The sequence below is a fragment of the Natrix helvetica genome, assembly GCF_964273705.1.
Source record: "Natrix helvetica genome assembly, chromosome: 3".
NCBI classification, from domain to species: Eukaryota; Metazoa; Chordata; class Lepidosauria; order Squamata; family Natricidae; genus Natrix; species Natrix helvetica.
In genome coordinates, this window is record NC_138549.1 from 170,464,014 (window position 1) to 170,482,435 (window position 18,422).

Below are 18,422 nucleotides of genomic sequence, written 5' to 3' on the forward strand. Positions count from 1 at the left end.
AGATTTGGGCTCAATAAGTTAGTCTTTGACATAACCTTTTTTTTTTAGTGACCAACATTACAACAGCACAGGAGAAAAAAGTGATTTATGACCAGTTTTCACACTTATGATCATTGCAGCAACCCCATAGTCACATTATCACAATTCAGACCCTTGGCAACTGGCATGTATTTACGACAGTTGCAGTGTTAGATTCACTTAAAAACTGTGTATCTAACTTAACAACTGCAGTGATTCACTTAGCAATGGTAGCAAGATAGCATCTAACATGGGGCAAAATTCACATAATAATTGCCTTGTTTAGCAATGGAAATTTGTGGGTTCAGGTGTGTTCATGTCGAGGACTACTTCAGTGGGGGGATTAATTTATTTTTTACTACTGGTTCTGTGGCCGTGACTTGGTGAGTGTGGCATGGCTTGGTGGGTGTGGCTTGGTGGGTGTGGCAGGGGAAGGATACTGTAAAATCCCCATTCCCTCCCCATTCCAGGGGAAGGATGCTGCAAAATCCTCATTTCCTCCCAACTCCAGGGGAAGGATACTGCAAAATCCCCATTTCCTTCCAACTCCAGGGGAAGGATACTGCAAAATCCCCATTCCAGGGGAAGGATACTGCAAAATCCTCATTTCCTCCCAACTCCAGGGGAAGGATACTGCAAAATCCCCATTTCCTTCCAACTCCAGGGGAAGGATGCTGCAAACTCCCCATTCCCTCCCCATTCCAGGGGAAGGATATTGCAAACTCCCCATTCCCTCCCCTTTCCAGGGGAAGGATACTGCAAAATCCTCATTTCCTCCCAACTCAGGGGAAGGATACTGCAAAATCCCCATTCCCTCCCCATTCCAGGGGAAGGATACTGCAAAATCCCACTTTCCTCCCAACTCCAGGGGAAGGATACTGCAAAATCCCCATTTCCTTCCAACTCCAGGGGAAGAATACTGCAAAATCCCCATTCCAGGGGAAGGATACTGCAAAATCCCCATTTCCTCCCAACTCCAGGGGAAGGATACTGCAAAATCCCCATTTCCTCCTGATCAGCTGGGACTCGGGAGGAAGAGAGTAGATGGAGCGGGGCCAGTCAAAGATGGTATTTGCTGGTTCTCTGAACTACTCAAAATTTCCGCTATCAGTTCTCCAGAACTGGTCATAACCTGCTGAATACCACCTCTGGACTACCTGTAACCAAGAAGTTATCATTGCTTTGCCTTGGAATATACCTTCTAAATCAGACTTGTGTTTGTCTACAGGGTCTGATGGGTCCCCAGGGAGCGACAGGTAAAGATGGCTCTCAAGGATCAAAGGTAAAACTTATTTCCTTCAAGTTGGCTCAACCTCCATACCTTCACAGTTATGCTGTATCCATGTAGTTTTGGTGCCTAAACATGATTTGTTGATGCCTTTTTCTGGGATAGTTTTTCAGCTCCTTTGCCTACGGTCTAGTGATCTCCCACCCATGTCCACAGAATAGCAGAATAACAGAGTTGGAAGGGACCTTGGAGCTCTTCTAGTCTGACCCCCTGCTCAAGCAGGAGATGCTATATAACATTTCATACAAATGGTTATCCAATCTCTTCTTTTAAAACCCCAGTAATAGAGCACCCAAAACTTCTGGAGGCAAGTCGTTCCACTAATTAATTGTTTTCACTCTCAGGAAATTCTTCCTTAATTCCAGGTTGCTTCTCTCCTTGCTAAATTTCCATCCATTGCTTCTTGTCCTGCCCTCAGGTGCTTTGGAGAATAGGTTGACCCTCCTCCTCTTTGTGCCAGCCCCTCATATACTGGAATACTACTATCCTGTCACTCCTAGTTCTTTTTTTCCCGTTAAACAGCTTCTTACTGATCCTACTACACATGTAAGGTCAATCAGGTGATATTACCTGCTGAGATGAACTAGATTAAAATCCCTCTAATCATGCAGTCTAATGCTGGGTGAGGCCAAAGAGAGAACACTTTGATCCTGCAAAGGAATCAGGTGTCATATCCAGAAAGCATCTAATTATTAAATTAGCTCTACTGCTCCTCCTATTAATTCAAGCTGCCACAAGCTGCTACCCTGATTGTGAGGCTACAATTGAAACTACAGCTCCCAGAATCCCCTGCCACCTGCAATGCCATGTGGGAAAGATCTTGGGAGACAGGCTAGGACAGTGATGGTGAAACCTTTCGGCACCAAGTGTCCAAACCGGAAGGCACATGCACCGGAAACCCAAAGAACAGCTGGCTGGCATGTGCATGCCTGTTTTTTGGCCATTTTCCGGCCATTTTTGGGTTGTTGTAGGGTTGTTTTGGGATCGTTTTTCGGGCCATTTTTGGGTTGTTTTGGGGTCATTTCCTGGGCCATTTTTGGGTTGTTTTTGGGTTGTTTTGGGGTCAATTTCTGGGTCATTTTCAGGCCATTTTTGGATTGTTTTAGGGTTGTTTTGGGGTCATTTCCTGGGACATTTTGGGGTTGTTTTGGGTTGTTTGGGGGTTGATTTCTGGGCCGTTTTCTGGACCATTTCCTGGACCGTTTTCTGGCCATTTTTGGGTTGTTTTGTGGTCATTTTCTGGACCATTTTCCAGGCCGTTTTCTGGGCCATTTTTCAGGTCATTTTCCAGCCACCTTTAGGCTGTTTTCTGGGCCATTTTCAGGTCATTTTCCGGCCCATTTTCCGGCTGTTTTCAGGCCATTTTTCATGCGTGCCAGAAACCAGAAGAGCAGCTGACGACGGTGGCATGTATGCCCATAGAGAGGGCTCCGTGCGCCACCTCTGTCACGCGTGCCATAGGTTCGCCATCACGAGGCTAGGAGGCATTGCCTATGGTTAGATAAGAGAGGGCCTAGCCCTCAGCTGCAGAATAGGAGGAGAAATACGTATTCACATAGCTTTACAATAAAGTAGAATTAGTTTATATGGTTATGTTTCCTGTCTGCTCTACTTAATAAGGCTTGATGATGAAGCTTTCCATTCAGCCATGTCCAACTTGTGGCGATTCTACAGTATGGACCAGGCCTCTCCACATCTTCCGATCTTCTCTGAGTTGTTCTGTGCTCTAGATGGTGTCAGCTTTGATGATGTCCAGCCACCATGTTCTTTGGTGGCCTGGTTTCCTTTTACCGCTAACTCTAGTGACACGCCTGGTGTTACCCGCTCCAGTTCTTGCTCGTTTAATACTAGATGGCTGATCTTTTTGTCGTCACATGCCAAAAGCGTGTTCACATGCGCACAATGCAATGCATGTGTGACTCCCCCGTGCACCCCACACACATGCGCCCCACCCCCACACACATGCGTGTGTGACTCCCCATACGCTTCCCGCCCCGCCGTGCATGCGCCCCGCCCCCCCCTCGCCCATTTTTGGTTTCTAGGTTGGTGCAGGAGGCTTTCCAGGCCTCCTGCATCAATCTGGAAGCCAAAATGGGACACAGGGGCGCTGCGTGAAGCCCAAAATGCAATGTGAGTGCTCCCCCCCATGCATGTGCCATGCCCCCCTCACATGTGTATGTACATCTCCTGTATGCCCCCCACAGATGCATGGTAGAGACCCAAAGGCCAGCTGGCTGGTGGAAGGTGCGCACACATGCGTGGTGGAGCTGGTCTGGGGTCATGGGTGGCATGTCCGCAGAGCATGCCCACCCATGCCACAGGTTCACCATCACGGTACTAGACCAACAATCAAGCAGTGAACAATGTCCCAACCAAGGAACTACCAACTCAGACAACCAATCAAACAACAAACAACACCCTAGTTAAGGAACCACCAAGAACACTCCCACCAGCACCAACAGGGCAAGCCGCTGGCAGAGGGCAAACCCCACTCCCTTCTAGCCCTGATCAAGTTACCTAGCTTGGTCATGAAACGTTTGCAAAGAAACAATCAAGCTCAGAGAGCCCACAATTCAACCCTGGGCTACAAGTATTCTCTTCTATGAATTAATGTGCTTCACAGGGTGTTCGAGGACTCGAAGGAGCAGCTGGACCACCAGGGCCGCCAGGACCACGGGTGAGCAATTTCAGTCAAGTGGAAAACAATGTCCACTCCGGAATGAACAAGCCCATTCCAAAAAGCTGCTACCAGCAGAGCTCCCTTGGGTTAGGAAGAACGGGCAAGCCAGCATCGCATTCTGTATGCTTTCCTCACCCTTCGGCAAGAGGGTTATTCGCTTCCGGTAGCTGCTCGGCAAGGAGGGGGCAAAGCCAGCTGGTGCTCAACTTTGAGATCTTTCAAAAAACCTGGGTTGGGTATCTAAAAGTTTTTGGAACACCTCTTGGATTATCAACGCATTTTCTTCCTCCTGACATCAGCAAAATCTTCTTGTTGTTTCCCTTCAAACCGAGGGAGAGAAATGTAAAAAAGATGAGAAGTAGAAGGGAAAGCAGAGGAGAAAAGGGATAAGGAATCACTACAATGTGGGGGTGGGCATTGGGTTCGAGCGATCCTCTAGCTGGGATTCTGCCCAGTTCAGCAAACACCCAAATGCTACCCCTGGCTGGCCACGCCCACCCCCTCTCTTCCCCACCCCTCCCTGGCCCTCCTAGGAGTCTCCACGTGGCCTGTTCATCATGCCAGGTAAGAGCAGGACCTGCACGGAGGCTCGGGAAGGGGGCGAAATGGGCCTATAGAAGGTTCTGGAAGTCCAGAAATGGGCCTGTTTCAAGCCTCCAGAGGGCCTCTGGAGCCCGGGGTAAGCAGTTTTCACTCTCCCAGAGGCTCAAGAAAAGCCTCCGGAGCCTGGGGAGGGCGAAAACTCCCCCCCCCCCCATGGTGCAGGAGTCCAAGTAGGCCACGCCCACCCAGCAACTGGGCAGAGAACGCCTTGCTAAAAAATTTCAATCCCACCCCTGGAGTTAGGGGGCAGAGCTGAAAAACACCTCCCCCCCCTTGTCGTGGTGCAGGAGGCTGACTAGACCATGCCCACCATGCCAAGACCCACCCAGCAATGGGGCAAAGAACCTGTTGCTGCAATTTTTGAAGCCCACCACTGCTACTCTGATAGGTTATCATGCACAAGAGCCATTTTAGTGTAACAGTGAAGAGATTAGGCTAGAAAATGGGAGACTGTGAGTTCTAGTTCCATGTGAGGTATGAAAGCTGGCTGGGTGATCTTGGACCAATCACTAGGAGATTGTATAGTAGTACCCCAGATACTCATTTTTAACTGGTTCCAAGAGGTGCGATGAGTACTAAAAATGATGAGTACCAAACAAATTTTTCCCATAAGGAATAATGTAGTGAGTCACAAGGTAGATAAGACCTCCAAGTTCTAGCTTAGGCATTGAGTACCAAACAAACAATGAGTACAAAATTTTCAGATCAAAATGCGTTGAGTTTTCAATGAGTTTTAAAGCCGTTGAATACTAAGGTCCTATAGTAAGTTCTAGTCTGGCCTTCGGCATGAAAGCTGGTTGGGTGACTTTGGGCCAATCACCAGGAGACTTTGAGTTCTAGTCCCACCTTAGCATGAAAGCTGATTGGGTGATTTTGGGCCAATCACCAGGAGACTGTGAGTTCTAGTCCCGCCTTAAGCACGAAAGTCGGCTGGGTGACTTTGGGCCAATCACCAGGAGATGCTGTGTTCTAATCCCGCCTTAGACAGGAAACAACTGGGTGATCTTGGGCCAGTCACTCTATTAGCTCTAGGAAGAAGGGAATGGCTAGCCACTTAAAAAAAAAAACACCCTTTGCTGTGAAAATGGCAGGAAATTTCCATGTGGCCGCTAGGAATCAAAATTGACACTAAGACACCAATTTTCTTTTTAAAAAAAGAAGTAATAATCCATATGGAAGAGAAAATTTAAGCACCCCTACACAATGAAGCTATTGGAAAGGGACTATGGAAGATTACCCAACGCATCATTAAAAGAAATCCCCTTACAGTCTACTGTTCTATCCCCTAAATTATGATATTAATAAGAAATGAGGGAAACATAACTCATGTACAATGTACTCTTTTAATATTCTTTCCCAGCTAGGAAATAAATCTGAGTGCGTAATTTCCCCCTTCCTGCTTTTTGCAAGCTAATTCTGCTACATTCCCTTGAAGCTCAAGGAGTTGATCACGTCCACCCTGTTGCATTTCTAGCCATTTATCTCTCTTCTTTCTGCCCTCAGGGATTCCAAGGCTTAGAAGGGGTCCAGGGTAACCCTGGAGACAGAGGCTCCCCAGGAGAAGTTGGACCTACGGTAAGGCTGCGCCCCACCTCACTGTTACTCACTGCAGTTAAGAATATTCAGATATAGTTAGGTACATTGTTAGGTATAGTTCCAGATTCTACTGTTATAGAGACTAACTTGATTTTGAACCTAACGACGGCTGCAAGATTGTTGGTGGCGCAATATTGGAAGAAGGAAGAGTTGCCTACTATACAAGAATGGATGTTAAAAGTAGTAAACCTAGCCGAGATGGCCAAAATATCAGCGTATTTGAAGGACCACTCGGATGAGAAATACAAGCTGGACTGGAAAAAATGGATTGATTATATTCAAAAGAAATACCAGACTAAAAAGCTTCAATTAGCTTATGAATGAAGGCATAAGTAATATTACAAATTATTCAAAGTTAGCTGGAGAAAGGGGGAGTTAAAGCATAAGAATGGTTGAATGTTAAAACTAGTTAGCTTATGTTAGCATATGATTGTTAAATGATTATACCCTGAACTTTGCTCTGGGAGGTCGGGGGGAGGGAGGGAAGGGAGAAAACAATTGTAAAACTTATTAAAACTTTAATAATAATAATAAAAAAGAATATTCAAGACCCGTTCATTTGATTTCACAGTCACAGATAGCTATAACAGAATATTATAATATAATAACAAAGCTGGAAGGGACCTTGGAGGTCTTCTAGTCCAACCCCCTGATTAAGCAGGAGATCTTATATACATTCCAGATAAGTGCTTGTGCAATCTCTTCTTAAAAACCTCCAGTGAGGAAGCACTCACAACTTCTGGAGGCAACCTGTTCCACTAGTTAATTGTTCTAACTGTCAGGAAATGTTTCCTTATTTCTCAGTTGCTTGTCTCCTTGATTAGTTTCCATCCATTGTTTCTTGTTCTGCCTTCAGGTACTTTAAAGAATAGGTTGATACCCTCTTTTCTGTGACAGCCCCTCAAATATTGTAACACTGCCATCAGGTTAAACCTAGTTCTTCTTTTCATTAAACTAGTTGTTGTTAGTTGCAAAGTCATGTCTGACCCATCGGGACCCCATGGACAACGTTCCTCCAGGCCTTCCTCTCCTCTACCATCCTCTGGAGTTCATTTAAACTCACACCGACTGCCTCGGGGACTCCATCCAGCCACCTCCTTCTCTGCCGTCCCCTTCTTCTTTTGCCTTCCATCTTTCCCAGCATGAGGCTCTTTTCCAGTCCGTCCTTCCTTCTCATTAGGTGGCCAAAGTATTTGAGTTTTCTCTTCAGGATCTAGCATCTTCTAAAGAGCAGTCAGGGTTGATCTCCTGTAGGACTCACTGACCAGTTGGATCGCCTTGAAGTCCAAGGGACTCGCAGGAGTCTTCTCCAGCACCAGAATTCAAAGGCCTCCATTCTTTGGTGCTCAGCCTTCCTTATGGTCCAACTTTCACAGCCATCCATTACAACTGGGGAAACCCAATTCATTAAACTAGACATACCCAATTCCTGCAACTGTTTGTCATATGTTTTAGCCTCCAGTTCCCTAATTGTTAGATAGGGTAATGGATAGGCACACACAGGCTTAGCGGTAACAACAGCTCTTTATTAAGTACAACAAGTGAGAACAATCCAGCGAAGGTTGAGTCTGACAGCAGCCCTTTTAAAAATAGGGAGCTGTCAGACCCTTCGACCAAAAAGATTAAACCTCTGTTCCCAACCGAACAGAGGACCTTGGTGGAAACCACTGTAGTTAGAACAAGTATCTAACACTAATCATGTTTATTGCTCTTCTCTACACGCTTTCTAGAGCCTCAATATTTTTTTTTAATATTGTGCTGACCAAAACTGGATGTACTATTCCAGGTGTAGTCTTACCACATTTCCAAGCACCACAATCTCTTCCAAGGCTCCATAAATGGGTGCTTTGTAAGTCCAAGTCATACAAGAACTGCAAATGACTCTGGTCTGTAAAGTCATTTTTTTGAAGTGGTAAGATTTCCGTAATTATTATTTCACATCTTGATTACTCTGGGTAATGCTAATCCTCGACTTATGACTACAATTGAGCCCCAAATTTATCCTCCTCTCCGCAAACACTCCTTCCTCCTAGCACTGATGATGTTACCTAGTTTGGTTAATGAAACATCCGCAAGAAAACAACCAAGCTAAGTACTCCACAGTCTCCTCCTCCTCCTCCTTCACTTGCTCCTCTGCACAACACCCCATTCACTTCTAATGCTGATGAGGTTACCTAGTTGGGTAATGAAACATCTGCAAGAAAAACAACCAAGGTCAGAGAGCACCAAGGACCCATCATTTCAGCCCTGATCTACTAATATTCTTCTTTATTGGTATCATAACATTTTGTTGAGACTCATTGTTGCTTGGAGAATGAATGCATGTACAAATGTAGAACTGCAGAGGGATTTCCGAGAAGAAGTGAATTGACAGTGGAGGGGAGAGATCCAGCCATTTATTATGTTGGTACCCTATTTTTACTCAAATACAGAATTCAGTGGGGCATTCCCAGGGGGTTCTCCTTAAAAACGCCCTTAGCAATTCATGGTTCCCCCACCCCCTCTCTCCAAAGCAGCTATGAACAGGCATGGTACTATATAAGGACATTTTTTACCCAGCGTTTTTATACCTGGGGATATTGCCTGTTATCTATAGGAAAACGTTTTTCCTCCAGAGAAGAAGCAAACCTGAAAAACTATAGGAGATCTTTTATCAAGGTGCAGATACACATAATTATTATTATTATTTTATTTACAGCTTGAAAATAATAATGTTTTTGTTTTCCTCTAGGGGCTGCCTGGTCCAAAGGGAGAAAGGGGGGAGAAAGTGAGTCTCTGTTCCTTCCTTGATTTCTTTGATAACCATTTAAGGACCTTAGTATTTTTAATTAAATTTTAAGTGAGAGACTATGCAATTGATTTCTGTCCACCATTTAAACACAACAAAAATGGACCAAAACACAGGTAGTTCTCGACTTACAACTTCAAATGAGAGCCCTTTTTTTTTAAATCAATCAAGGCTGTTGTTAAGTGAGTTTTGCCCCATTTCACGATCTTTTTTTTTTTGCCACAATTGTTTAGCAAATCACCGAAATTGTTAAGTAATTAAATGATTACTGAGATTAAATGAATCTCAGCCAGTTGAGAAGGTTTCAAATGGGGATCACATGACCCCGGGACAGTGCAACCGTCATAAATATCTGCCAGATGCCAAGTACCCAAACTTTGAGTGTGTGACCAGATTTTGCAGTAGCAATAAGATCCGGAAAGCACTCACCGGTAACTGATTCAGCAGGATTCATTAGCTTCTCTTTATATATAATACAGCACACGAAGTAAATATACATTACCAAAAGCAGGTTTTCCAATGTGGTAGTAAATATGAGCAAAACACAAGCAGAGGAGGGGAGTTTCAGTTTCAGTTCAGAGCAGCAAACCAGTTTAGAGCTCAGCACAAGAATCAGAGCTGCAGAGCTAAGGAACGCCCAGGCTCCTTGCTGTCTCCTTGTTGCTCACACAGCAAATACTGTTTCAGTTTCCAAACAGCCCTCATTGGCTGAACTGTTACCATGTCTATCCAAACAGTCCCCATTGGCTGACCTGTTGCCATGTCTATTCCAGTCATGAACTCTCATACACGCTGACACATGGGAACGCTACGACGGTCGTTAAGTGTGAAAAACGGTCCTAAGTCACTTTTTTGAGTGTTGTTGCAATTTCGAACGGCCTCTAAGTTTCCCATTTCTTTGTCTTTGCAACTTCTTTGCCAACCCAGATGTTAATTTTAAAACTCATCTTTTCCTTCTCTCGACTGTTCCCCAAACTGCCCTGAGAATGTTGCCTTTGTCATGTGTTTCTCAGAATTACAGGCAATCTAAATGCAATTGCTGCCACGTGATGCTGAAGAGACATTTAATCAAAGAGGTCTGATGTTTAAAATGACTAGAAAAAGAATCTTGCCAACCGATAGAGATTAATTCCTGAATATTTTGTGAACTCACCTTCCAGCAGCTGTTCTTTGGGGATTGAACAAATAGACTGTCCTTGAAAATGCCTCCCTTAATGTACTACAACATTTCCTTTTGTCTGTTTGCATTCTCAGGAGAATAATCAAACTACTGAAAAATCATCAACATTGCTAGAATCCATAAAAAGCCATAACGGCATGAAAATGGATAATCATAGTATTTTATGGCGAGTTTTTATGGCTTATAGCCCAGCTTATTTTCAAATTGTTTTCAGTGATTTGATTATTCTCTTATCTGCTGTAAGGAAGACACATAACCAAACTGGTGTGTGCAATAAAATAAGAGATTCAGCTTCAAGATGATCTTGTATTGAACCATCTAATTTTGGACAATACCTCTTGGATCGATAGGCTGTTTTCACACAAAATTAAACACCACCTGGGCAAGAAAATGTGTGTGTGTGTGTGTGTGTGTGTGTGTACACATCCATACATACACGCATACATATACATATACATATACTTCTATGTATACATATGCATAAGGGACGCGGTGGCTCAGTCGCTAAGACACTGAGCTTGTCGATCAGAAAGGTCGGGAGTTCGGCAGTTTGAATCCCTAGCGCCACGTAATGGAGTGAGCTCCTGTTACTTGTCCGAGATTCTGCCAACCTAGCAATTCGAAAGCATGTAAAAATGCAAGTAGAAAAATAGGAACCACCTTTGGTGGGAAGGTAACAGCGTTCTGTGCACCTTCGGTGTTTAGTTATGCCAGTCACATGACCACGGAGACATCTCCAGACAGCGCTGGCTCTTCGGCTTTGAAACGGAGATGAGCACCGCCCCCTGGATTTGGGAACGACCAACACATATGTGCGAGGGGAACCTTTACCTTTTATACATTTACATTTACACACACACACACACACACACACACACACTTAAATATTAATTTTATTGGGTTTTTACAATTGGGGTATTTTAAAGCAGATTTTTAACTGTCTATTGATGTAATTTGCTTCCTCCTCCGTGTATGTATGTGTGTTGTGTATGTATGTACGTTTGGTGTTGTTATATATGTTTCATGTTATATGCTCCATTGTACGCCGCCCCGAGTCCTACTTGGAAAGGGAGCGGCTAATAAATCCAAATTTATTTATTATTATTATTATTATTATTATTACACACAAATATATCAACATTGGTGTAGTGAATAAGGTGCTGCCCTAGCAGCCAGAAGACTGTGAGTTCTAGTCCTGTGTCAGGCATGAAAACCAATCTGGTGACTTTGGGACAATCATCAGCAATGAGTTCTAGACCTGCCTTAGGCATGAAAGGCAACTGAATTGGATGACTTTAGGCCAATCCCCAGAAGACTCTGAATTCTAGTCTGCATGAATGCTGGCTGGGGGACTTTGGCTCAATCACCAGGAGAGGTGATGAGTTCTTGTCCCGCCTTAGGCATAAAAGCCATCTGGGTGACTTTGGACCAATAATCAGAGATTAGTTCTAGTCCTGCTTTAGGCACAAAAGCCATCTTGATGAATTGGACCAACGACCAGGGGACAATGCATTTTAATCCCACCATAGGCCTGAGAGCTGAGTAGGTGGCCTTGGGCCAATCACTAGGTGTGTGAGTTTCAGTCCCACCTTAGCCATCACCTCCTAGTGATTGGACCAAAGTCATCCAATTGACTTTCATGCCTAAGGCAGGGCTAGAACTCCCAGTTTCCAAATGGTGGAACCAAAGTCATCTAATTGACTGTCACACCTAAGGTAGGGCTAGAACTCCCGGTCTCCCATTGTCTAGCCTGCTGCCTCAGCTACTAGTCCAAACCGGTTTCCTTCTCTTCCCTCCTAGGGTGAAGCACAGTCCCTGTCTACCATTTACCATCTGGTAAACCAAGCTTGCGAGCGTCTGATCCAGTGTAAGTAGATCACAGCATAACACAGTGTTTCTCAAACTTGGCGACTTTAAGTCCTGTGGACTTCAACTCCCAGAATTCTGGCTGGGGGATTCTGGGAGTTGAAGTCCACAGGACTTAAAGTCGCCAAGTTTGAGAAACACTGGCATAACATCTTCCCTGTCACTTTCACCTCTGCAGCTGCCATGACTGCAGGGTCTGCTGTAGGTGAGATGTGGGATGGGCAACGAAGTGTCTGTACTGTAACTCAACCGGATAATGTGTTCGGAAGCCTCACAGGGTTTTTGCCCAAAGCCAGTTGAACAGGTTACATATCAGCATGTTACTGTCCATCATCTCTAGATCAATTGTTTATTTATTTATTTAGTTTGCCAAACATGTATGAGATAACTGGCGTAAGTATAAACAGGGACATGAACACAGGAAATGGGTACGAATAAATGGGAACAGTAGGACAGGAATGGTAGGCACACTGGTGCGCTTATGCATGACCTCATATGGACCGAGGAATGCGGTGAGGTCCATGGTATAGACCAGCGATGGCAAACCTTTTTTGGCTTGCGGGCCATAAGTGGGGGGAGTGCAGGGGGGTCATGTGTGGGCGTGCCCCACCCATAATGCAATGTGCGACACACACCCCAGTGCGCATGCGCGCACCACAGGTGCGACACACCCCATTTTTACATGCTTTTTTCGCCCTCCCCAGGCTTTATAGGAGCCCGGGGAGGGTGAAAACAGCGTCCCCTACCCCCCCCCCCCGGATGCCCTCCGGAGGCTTCAGGGACATCAGGAGGCTTCCCTGACGCCTTCGGAGTTCTCAAAATGACCCTCCGAGCAAACTGGAAGTCCGTTTCTGAACTTCCGGTTTGCCTGTGGGGCCGGTTTTTTTGCGCTCCAGAGGCTTCATGGGAGCTCATGAAGCCTCCGGAGGGCCTCGGGAGGGGGCGGGGGGGCTCTTTTCACCCTCCCCAGCCTCCTATAAAGGCTCTGGAGCCTGGGGAGGGCGAAAAATGGCTTTTAAAAAGGTGAACCCAGCTGGCCAGCGCGCGCATGCGCACTGGCCAGCTGACAGGGCAGCGCCTCGCGTGCCTTGACAAATGGCTCCGCGTGCCAACTCTGGCACGCGTGCCCTAGGTTTGCCATCACTGGTATAGACAGTTTAAGGTTAAAGTTGTGGGGGTTAGAGGATGTAACAACGGAGTCGGGCAGAGCATTCCAGGGGTTGACCACTCTGTTGCTGAAGTTATATTTTCTGCAGTTGAGTTTGGAGCGGTTTACCTTGAATTTGTATCGATTGTTTGCCCGAGTATTATTGCGCTTGAAGCTGAAGTAGTCATTTGACAGGTAGGACATTGTAGCAGACAATATTGTGTACTACGCTTAGGTCAGACCGTAGGCGGCGAAGTTCTCAGTTGTCTAAGCCCAAAATTTCGAGCCTGGTGGCCTAAGGGATTCTGTTGTGAGCAGAGGAGTGGAGGACTCTCCTCGTGAAATACCTCTGGACTCGCTCGATTGTATTAATGTCCCGATATACAGCGTGGATTCCAGGCAGATGAGCTGTATTGGAGAATTGGTCTAGCAAAGGTTTTGTATGCCCTTGTTTGTAGTACTAATTTCATTTGCCTACCAGTAGGGCTTCTTCTGTCTCTCCTAAGTAATAGGAGGCGAGATTCAGACTTTTGATCAAAAATGTAAATTAAATGAAGGAGGCCAATGGTGGCATTCAGATGGTTCAGGAGAACCGGTAGTGGCAACCTAAGCCCTGGCGCTATGTCGTCCCATTTAGCCACATTTTCTAAGCCGCATCCAGGCATGCAAGCTGTGCACGCAAACAAAGCACATGCGCAGAAGGCAACAGGCATGCATTTGGTGCGCGGCGAACTGGTGATAAAATTATTTGAAACCCACCTCTGAAGGACACTTTAAGCCAGGGTGGTATAGGGTAAAGACAAGGATTGGAAAGACGCAGGTTCTATTCTAGTTACAGAAGGATCTTGACAAACTTGAACATTGGGCACTATTTAATAAAATGAAATTCAATGGTGAAAAGAGTAAGGTTCTACATTTAGGCAAGAAAAACAAAATGCATAGGTACAGTATAGGTGGTACCTTGCTTAATAGTAGTAACTGTGAAAGGGATCTTAGGGTCCTAGTGGACAACCATTTAAATAGGAGCCAGCCGTGTGCAGCAGGTGCCAAAAAAGCCAACACAGTTCTAGGCTGCATCAACAGAGATCACGTGAAGTGTTAATACCACTTTATAAGGCCTTGGTAAGGCCACACTTGGAATGCTGCATCCAGCTTTGGTCACCACGATGTAGAAAATATGTGGAGACTCTAGAAAGAGTGCAGAGAAGAGCAACAAAGAGGATTAGGGGACTGGAGACTAAGACATATGAAGAACGGTTGCAGGAACTGGGTATGTTTAGCTTAAGAGAAAGAAGGACTAGGGGAGACATGATAGCAGTCTTCCAATATCTCAGGGGTTGCCACAAAGAAGAGGGAGTCAAACTATTCTCCAAGGCACCTGAGGGTAGAACAAGAAGCAATGGGTGGAAACTAATCAAGGAGAGAAGCAACTTAGAACTGAGGAGAAATTTCCTGACAGTTAGAACAATGAATCAGTGGAACAGAAATTTCCTCCATAAGTTGTGAATGCTCCAACACTGGAAGCCTTTAAGAAGATGTTGGATAGCCATTTGTCTGAAACTGTATAGGGTTTCCTGCCTAGGCAGGGGGTTGGACTAGAAGACCTCCAAGGTCCCTTCCAACTCTGCTATTGTATTCTTGTATTCTTCCTCAATCATGGAAGCTCCCTGAGAAACCTTCAATTAATTCTCAACCTGACCCATCTCTAAGGAAAAAGGGAGAAGCAATGGATAGAAGAATGTATGTAACTATAGATCTGTATACCTAGTAAAACTAATTACTTTTGAACGTTGGTGTGATAAAGCAGGTCTTTAACTACAGCTGGGGAGACCCACATTCTAACCTGCCTTCAACCACTGAAGTGCCCCAAGTTTCTTTGCAGCAGGCAACTTGTTGCTATGGGGAGAAATAGGAAGATGGGATGCTAGGTACTTGTATGCCATCTTGAACAATTGGAGGAAAATTGATCTTTTAAATTATACATCATCAATGGCTGTCAGTTCTTAGTGATCCCATGATAGATTTTCTCCATCTGTTCCTAACCTGGTTTTTGAGGTTTTCCAATTGCGCACCATCACCACTGCAATTGAATCTATACATCTTGCTTTGGTCCTTTCCTACTCCTTGTCTTTCTCCTTCTCTTGTTCCTGTTCTGACCTCGGCTTCCCCAAAAAGCATGAAGCAGATTCCTGCTCCCGACAAAACCCCTTTTATTAAACGAATGTGAATTCCTCTCATTCACATTCAGCAAAGGCCTAGCAAACAGTCTTTCAAAGGTGGATTTATGACCACAGACCTTATCTGGCTTGGAAAGCTGCCATGTAAATATTTTCCCTATGAGGTGCTGTGCAAGGAAAGGCTTGGCACAGAGTCTCTGAGATTCAGGGACAGATCTTCACACTCCTGAAACGAATGAATGAATGAACAAATGAATTGTTTCCTGCAAAAGCCCACTCCCCTTTCTATCTCCTTTGATTTCCTGTGGGAGGGGCCATTCTCCATCCACCTGTGGCCTTACTCCCAAGTGGACTCTGATTTCTTAGTTGTTCTTGTCTTCTGGCAGCTCTGCACACACTGGGAACAGTCTCCAGCTGTTCCTCTGCCTCACTGCTCTGAAGGCAGCTGAGAACTTTCAGATGGCCTTGGTCCCCTCTCTGCCTCCGACGCAGAGCCCTCGTCCGAGTCTTCCCCAGCCCCCAGGACTGGCCCATGTTCCTCTCCAACCTCCTCACTGTCCAACTTTGCTGCCAGCTCCACTCACCTCTGGCAAGCCACAACAGTTCCCCCTCTTCCTCTTCTCATCTCCTCTCCTTCCTTCCTTCCTTCCTCCCTCCCTCCCTCCCTCCCTCCCTGAAGGCTCCGGAGGGTAAAAAACAGCCCTTTGAGCAAACTAGAAGTTAGTTCCTGAACTTCCGGTTTGCCCGTAGGGCTGGTTTTTCACCCTTTAGAGCGTTCAGGAAAGCCTCCAGTGGGCGAAAAATGGCCTCAAAAGAAGGCTGAAGTCAGCTGGCCAGCACACACATGTGTGCTGGAGCTCACAAGCCAGCACCTTGTGTGCTCTGACAAATGGCTCCATGTGCCACCTGTGGCATGCATGCTATAGGTTCACCATCATGGTCCTGGAGCAATGTCATCACATCAACTCCCAGAATTTCCCATCCAGCATGGAGCTGGCTGATGCCCACACATCTTAAGGTTGCTAAGTGAAAAGCGATGGCTTAGAGACATCTCATTTTTACAAGACCACTTTAGGGTTTTATCTGAGACCTATAGCCATTGGAAAGGATGGTTTCACAAAATGCAGGAGTTGGATGATTGGCGGGAAATTAGTTTAGTGTCAAACAAATCCTGATCCGTTTGAGAGCAAGATGAACTTGGCATTCATGGGCTGCATCAATTAGTAGCTGTATAGCATATGCACGATCAGTTCAGCATTGTCAAGAGAACCATGTCTGAAAATAATCCGCTCTGGCTCTCTGCGGCACTGATGCCTAATTTGCTTCAGGATTTCCCCTGCTTATTTTAATGCTGAGGAAAAAGGGGAGAGAGAATTAACTACAGGCTGCAGAAAACATTATTCCGTTCCATTCTACCAATAAGAGAATTGCATGCGATCAAAGGAAGTCTCCCTTTTGTCTTTCCCCACGCTCAATTGAGGTTACGAACTAGTTGCTTACTTGCCGCTACCTGCTTCTGAATGCAAATTTGCCTGACTGATGAGCCCTCAAGAACACAATTGCTTTTGTGATGTTGGTGCCTGATGCTTAGCAACCATATAAATAGTCCTTCTCCGGGGTGAACCGTGCCCACTCTGGTCTTCCAATGGTGTGCCCATCACCGCTAATTGAAGAAGAAAAAAACCACAGTGAAAAACTGGATGTCATTCTACAAGTCAGTTGAGATTGCACAGCGCTGTCTGTTAAAAAGATCTTAACACTGAAATAGATTTGGACTCCAAGTTCCCCGCGAAGAACTTGTGGCTCAGTTAGGGGAGAGGGGTTGATGGCAACAGGAGAAAAATACCCCTGCCAAGTTTTGAAACAATAGGTGCTAACTGTGGGAGTTAGGCAGGGGTGAGATTCAGCCGGTTTGGACCAGTTTAGGCAAACCGGATGTTAATTTTACATCTGGTTCGCCGAACCGGTACTTACAAGGACTGGCTGGCCCCGCCCGCCCACCCGTCCCCTCCCAGGAGTCCCCACGTGGCCCATTCATCATGCCAGGTAAATGCAGGACCCACATGGAGCCTCTGGGAGGGCGAAAAACGGGCCTCCCGGAAGTTCTAGAAGTCCAGAAACAGGTCCTCTTGAGCCTGGGGAGGCTGTTTTCGCCCTCCTGGAGGCTTGAGAAAAGTCTCCAGAGCCTGGGGAGGGTGAAAACGTCTCCCCTCCCACCGTGGTGCAGGAGGCCGAGTAGGCCACGCCCACCCAGCAACCAGGCAGAGCTAAAAAATTTCACTCCCACCCCTGGAGTTAGGGGGCAGAGCTGTGTAGCCTGTGCAATAAACAGGTGATCCTCGACTTACGACTTAAAATTGAGCCCGAAATGTGTATCACTCAGCGAGACAGTTGTTAGGTGAGTTTTGCCCCATTTCACGACCTTTCTTGCCACAGTTGTTAAGGGAGTCACTGCAGTTGTTTAAGTTAGTAGCACGGTTGTTAAGTCAATCTGGCTTCCCCATTGACTTTGGTTTTGGGAAGGTCATAGGATCCCGGCGGCATTGCAACCGTCACTAAATATGAGCCAGCTGCTAAGCTTCTGAATTTTTATCATGTGACCTTGGGGATAGTGCAATGGTCATAAGTGTGAAAAATGATCATATGTCACTTTTTTTCATTGCTGTTGTAACTTCAGGATCCCTGAACAAAATGTTGTTAGTTGAGGGCTACCTGTGCTGATTCTGGGGACACATTCAAGGCCAACTAACTTGGGGTGTTTACAAATGTTATGTTTATGCTGAGAAGGAACTGAAATTGATTATGCTTTTCCAGATAATTTTCAAATGGAAATGGCTGTTTCCCCGAGACCTGAAAGGCTGCATGACAGTCTCCCACCCCCACCCCACTCCCACAAGTAAAGGCAACTGGCTGAATTACAAAATGGCTGAATGAATTTTATCCCCCACTTCAATGAAAAATCCTTATGTAATCATATATAGATTCATTGTCTATAAGTAGACTCAAAACCTAAAACAATACAAGTGTGTTTCCAAACTGTCTCGATATCATTGTTACTTGCTATGCAGAACATAGAAAA

General features: G+C 45.6%; 1 protein-coding gene across 1 annotated transcript in view; it reads left to right on the plus strand.

Moving 5' to 3' along the window:
- The window catches only part of COL20A1 (collagen type XX alpha 1 chain), a 238,152-nt gene that overhangs the window by 208,950 nt on the left and 10,780 nt on the right, over positions 1 to 18,422 (plus strand). The window contains exons 32-36 of the mRNA XM_081949692.1: positions 1,247 to 1,300; positions 3,930 to 3,983; positions 6,093 to 6,164; positions 8,917 to 8,952; positions 11,954 to 12,020. Of these exons, the coding sequence (XP_081805818.1) occupies positions 1,247 to 1,300; positions 3,930 to 3,983; positions 6,093 to 6,164; positions 8,917 to 8,952; positions 11,954 to 12,020 (283 nt within the window). The remainder of the gene's footprint in view (positions 1 to 1,246; positions 1,301 to 3,929; positions 3,984 to 6,092; positions 6,165 to 8,916; positions 8,953 to 11,953; positions 12,021 to 18,422) is intronic.